Here is a 5,605-nt window from a genome sequence, read left to right as displayed (position 1 = left end):
ATAGTGTGTTCAGCTTCTGGAGCAGGGTGTGTGACACTTGAAACATCGCACTTCTCAACACATAGAGCTGGACTTTGGCTCGGTGAGGTTGAGCGCCTTTCTCGAGGTTATCGAGCTTTTCGGTAGTTGCTCCCGCAGCCCCAAGGATACAAATGAGCTCCATCCAGCAGCGCACAACGCTCCAGGGTGTGTTTTTAATACGGATAATATCTAGTCAGGGTGGAGCTGAAGGTGAATTGTCTTCACTGCGCAACGAGGATGTTGAGAAGATTCATTGACAAGAACTCAGTTCTGTGCCACTGGGGACGGGCTGTTGTGAGAACCAAACCCCCACGTCACGCTCCAGTGGCACCGAACTGAGCCACACCACTGATAGTCCACGTGGAGACATATGACATGAAAATTAATTTTAACACTGAGGTAAAACAATCAGGGGGTGCGGTGGCGCAGTGGGTTGGACCGCAGTCCTCCTCTCCGGTGGGTCTGGGGTTCGAGTCCCACTTGGGGTGCCTTGCGACGGACTGGTGTCCCGTCCCGGGTGTGTCCCCTCCCCCTCTGGCCTTACGCCCTGTGTTACCGGGTAGGCTCCGGTTCCCCGTGACCCCATCTGGGACAAGCGGTTCTGAAAATGTGTGTGTGTGTGTGTAAAACAATCACAGTTGTAAGTCCAGCTGTTCAGGTGAGTCAAGTGAGGCTTCTTGCCCATAGTTGTGTGTGTGTGCTCCAGAAAAGAGCTCTGACAAAACACACTTTGACATGAATTTCCAGTGCAATGTGATGTAACTGAAGGACCGCTGGAACTACAGGTGCATCAGTCACAAAAACTGCACTATAATTATTTCGTGTGTCACCAGTGTCAAAAACAATGGCAGCATGTGGCAAACAGTGACAAAGTGCATCGACAAAGAGGAGCAGTGGTCACAAGTCAAAGGTCACTGACAGGGACAGACAGACACTTCACAGGGTCATTACTAAACGCCCCAAAAGTATAGGCTCAAAAATTACCAGAGTACTGAATCAGTACCTCCGTGACCCAGTGCCGACAAAAACTGAACACAGAGCTGGAATTTAGAGCACCGCGTTCACCTTTTGGACATCACTTGTGTCCAAGGCCAACGCAAAAAAACCGGCTGCTGTTAGAGCACGAATCCTGGACCCCAGAGCAATGGAAAACAGTAATATGATATATTACATATTATATAACAGTAATATAATATAATATTGACGGCTGGACCCAAGTGCAGTAATATGGCCTCATGAGTCGTCTTTCACCCTATTTCCTACACCTGGAGGGCTTATATTCCGAGAAAGCCAGAAGATGCCTTCAGCTCACCATGTCTGTGACCAAATGTTAAGCAAGGATCTGTAGCAGTTTGGAAGCCATCGGCTGGAGGTTGTTAGGTCTCATGACTGGTCTACGTGGACGTGTAACGGCCGAGGGATTTGAGATCATTTTGCAGGACCAGGTGCACCCTATGGTCCAAACACTGTTCCCTCACGATGTTCCCGCATCCCAAGATGATAATGTTACCATGAACAGTTGGATGATTTCAGAACTTTCATAGCCTTCATGAGAAGTTCAGAAACACAGAGTGCACAATCGATCTCCACCTCCTTCACTCTTCAAAGAATTAGAAGCTTTTTTCCTTGGATAATGGTGACAAATCACAATGTACCCAGGTCAGCACTTGTGTGACAGCATTCCAACAAGGACTAAAACCATTCTGCTGACAAAGGTGGGATAATACTTATTAAGTCCTTGAAATCCATACTTTGTTAAGTGTTTTTGTTATTGTGTCCACCCTCTGTACAACAGCAGTTTCGCTCTGTGATTTGAACTGTAACCCCCCCAGTGTCTGACTGTTCACCTGTGCGTATCCTGTTTAGACGCTGTGACCAGACCAACAGTGCAGTGTGAGCAGAGGGATTCTGTAGGGATTCTTCGTTGTCACAGCGAAGGAGAGATGGGACAGTATCGGTGGGAGGGGCCTAATGATTTGTTAAGGAACTGGACCGATCAGCCAATAGAGCTACAGGTCAGCAGCTCTGACTCCGCCTACACCTGTGTGGTGAAGAACCCTGTGAGTGAGGAGAGCAGCGAGACCTTTCCTGCCGAACACTGCTTTAAAGGTGAGCATCTCACCTGTGTGTTGCTACAGAGACCCAGCGGTGCGGGCGGTCGAATCAACGTCCATGATGAGTGTACCTGCCAGGTGTGTGTGCGCACAGGAAAATATTCACACGTGAGGATGTAATCGGAGCAGCGTACGTCCAGCACATGTACAAAACTGGGGTCGCTCTCCATGTGGCAGCATTAGATCCTGTTCAATACTGTACATTATTGTACTTTGTGAGCCCACACCTTGCTGGGCACTTCCAGGTGTTCAGTACCTGCAGGTGGAACAATAACGCTTCATCTTCATATTCTTAGGGCTCTTTGCTCACCATGGTGCTGTTGCTGCCGTTGTCATTCTTGTGTCCGTCGTTCTCTCCGTTTCCGGTTTCCTCATTGGAGCCCATTGCATGCGCCGCAACAGCAGGAGGAACGGTACGTCTCCGGAAATGTACATGTATACCTGTACCTACACTTTTTTTACAGTAACGGGTTCTTCCCATGTTATGGTGGAAGATACGAGCGCTCTGGTCATACCTGTACTTGTCGTAAGACTTACCTGTGACACACCAGGGTGTGCTGAGTTCACGCTGTGAGCTGGAGTGGGATGGCAAGGGGTCGTCTTACAGAGCATTTTATCGGTGTTACAGCCACTAATAGCTGTTAAACAAACAAAATATTTTGAAAAGATAATGAACTGAAGGAAAATGGATTTTCAGCTTCATTACAGTACAAATCAGGGACAATGAAAATCCATCAAACATTAACACAAACAGGAAGTAACTGATGTCAAACTAAACTCACAAAACAATAAAATTGGGTTTTTAATGTAATGTATAAAAATTTAAACTCTGAAACTGGCTCTTAACTCCAACTGTCAGACTGTGGATTTAATTCCCCCCCCCACTCACTCTTTAAAGAGTCTTTATGTGCCTTCACTGACTGTATCTGTGGGGGGAGGGGTGCAAGTAAATCAGAACACACACACACACTTTCTGAACCGCTTGTCCCATTCGGGGTCGCGGGGAGCCAGAGCCAAACCGGCAACATAGGGCATAAGGCTGGAGGAGGAGGGGACACACCCAGGACAGGACGCCAGTCCGTCACAAGGCACTCCAAGCGGGACTCGAACCCCAGACCCACCAGAGAGCAGGACCTGGTCTAACCCACTGTGCCACCACACCCCCTAAATCAGAACATTTTCCCTAAAAATAAATATAAAGCAGTAAAATATAAAAGAACAAAAAGTTAAATTTCATCTCTTTTTTCCCTGCTGAGAAAAAGTAAAGTAAAACAAAGTCCGTCCTGCACACCCAGGTCTGCGATGTGATCATGTAGGAAAGAAGGACGAGGAAACTGGACTGCTGCAGCATTATGAAGGTAATACCGTGGTCTTACTGGTCAGGTGAGGAGCACGTTCTATAGGTAAAGCTCTGGGTAGTCACAGCGAGTGGACGGATGGTGTTGTGGTCAGGCTTTACGGGGGGTGGGGAGGTAAAGATTATTGGTTCAAATCTCATCTACTGCTCTAATCCCCTTGATTGATGCACTTACCCTGCTTTGGTATAGCAAAAATTACTCTACTATAACTAGGTGTATTACTGTTGTTGGATGAGTTTAAATGATACAGATGTTGTGTGAAACATGCTCATTTGTCAACTCAGCTCCTATAGTAACTTTTATTTAATTTCTGTTCATTTTTGTGTCTCTGTTCTTAGTTTACGTTTCCTCTATAAGTCCACATTATTCCCTGAAGTTCTTAATTTTTAATGTTCATAAATGATATTTATAAACCTCTAAGAATGAAAACCCAGTCTAATGTTTCACAGTATATGTTCTACATAAAGTTTAGAACCATAAAAACTCAAATATTTTTTGTTTCCTACAAAATTTATACTTGAAAGAAAAAATAAATGTAGTTACAGAAAAAAACAGAGAGTTGTGCAGTCAAAATCCATCGGAGGACGACGGCAAGACGGTGGGACACATTGACTCACCTGCAGAGACTCAGGAGAAGGAAGGAGAAAAAGTGGCGGAAGTGGAAGAAAAGGTGGAGAACAGAGTATCAGGTACCGTGATGATGTCATTGTTCAGGTGTGTTACACATCAAACAGGTGACATTGTGACTGGTCACAGTCAGTGTCTCTTCGGTCAGTTAACACTTTTGTACCAGTAATACTGCAGTTAGTGCTGTAGTGGTTATAACTGCTGCCTTTGGTCCTGAAGGTTGCAGGTTTGAGTCCCACCTCCAGCTGTAGTACCCTTGACCAAGGTATTTACCCTGAATATCTCCAGTAAAGTCACCCTGCTGTATAAATGGGTAAATTATTGTAAGTAACTTAACACTGTAAGTCACTTTGGAGAAAAGTGTGAGATGAATGTAAACCAGAGGCTGGATAAGTGACAACATCCCGTGTGAAAAGTTCACAGCCCAATAAAGACTCACAGCAGTGTCCATGTGTTGTGTCACTATGAATTATAACTGAAAAATAATGTGTTTACAGACACAAACACATGTTTGATGGCCCAAAATACACCAATGGATGAGAGTAAGGGACTAGAAGACAGTGAAGCAGCAGCAGCAGCAGCGTCTGAAGAGAAGGAAGGTAAAAAAGGGAAGAACAAGAAGTCAAGAGGAATTTTTGCTATAAGGAAGCCGAAGAAGAGAAATGAATCTGCTCCAGGTACAGTGAGTGTCTCTGTGCTCCTCACATACTGTCAGCGTTCAGGGTTTGGACAGAAAACACCTGCAGCCTCGATGTGCAACACCGTGAAACTCACCCGTGTGTGTAAATATATATCTTGGCTCTTATTACTCATCTTCATCGTTTAATTTCTTATTTCACTTCAGCAGGATTTGTGTTGAATCTTTATCCTTGTTTGCACAACACAGTGTTGGATTTGATGGCGTTACTCAATAGGAATGTAAATGAGCGCGAAATTGAGATATTAATGACGGCGTGAAATATTAACATGAGGTAAAGGTGCCACCGATGCATCACAGGAGAACAAAATGCACAGTACGGTAGGGTGTTAGTTCAGCGTCACACTGTGTGTCTCAGGTCTCATGGGACCAAGTAAACCATGGGACCATGGGACCACCAAGACACTTACAGGCAGTCAGAGCAACAAACTGTCTGTGTTTGCAGTAATAAACACGAGTTCATGCGACCAAACCGCATCAGAGGACGACAAAAAGACAGAGGGACACATGGACTCACCAGCAGAGGTCATTAAGAAGGAAGGAGGAAAAGTGGCAGATGAAAAGCAGGAGAACAGAGTACCAGGTACAGCGATGATGTCATTGTTCAGGTGGGGTACAGATCACACAGGTAACGTTCTCATTGGTCACTTAGTGTGATAATGAAAATGTTCAGGCCAAAAAGTGTTTCATTCGGCGGTATGAAAGTGACCTTTAAAATTCTTTGAGACTCAAAAACATTTTCTTAATGTAATTAATATATTAGTTCCTCTGTGATAATTTCCAGATTT

The 5,605-nt window shown here is 45.0% G+C and overlaps 1 protein-coding gene across 1 annotated transcript; it reads left to right on the top strand.

Annotated features, from left to right (window-relative positions):
* The first annotated feature begins 1,959 nt into the window (after nucleotides 1–1,959).
* On the top strand, nucleotides 1,960–5,063 carry LOC114912212 (uncharacterized). The gene is made up of 5 exons (XM_029257989.1): nucleotides 1,960–2,130; nucleotides 2,432–2,548; nucleotides 3,431–3,493; nucleotides 4,018–4,182; nucleotides 4,618–5,063. Exons 1-5 carry the CDS (start codon nucleotides 1,965–1,967, stop codon nucleotides 4,944–4,946), a joined length of 840 nt encoding a protein of 279 aa, XP_029113822.1. The 5' UTR covers nucleotides 1,960–1,964; the 3' UTR covers nucleotides 4,947–5,063.
* The last annotated feature ends 542 nt before the right edge of the window (nucleotides 5,064–5,605 follow it).

Source organism: Scleropages formosus, chromosome 14 (genome assembly GCF_900964775.1).
Source record: "Scleropages formosus chromosome 14, fSclFor1.1, whole genome shotgun sequence".
In the NCBI taxonomy this organism is placed as follows: Eukaryota; Metazoa; Chordata; class Actinopteri; order Osteoglossiformes; family Osteoglossidae; genus Scleropages; species Scleropages formosus.
Note: the sequence above shows the minus strand (reverse complement) of the source record. Positions and strands in the feature narration are given on the sequence as shown.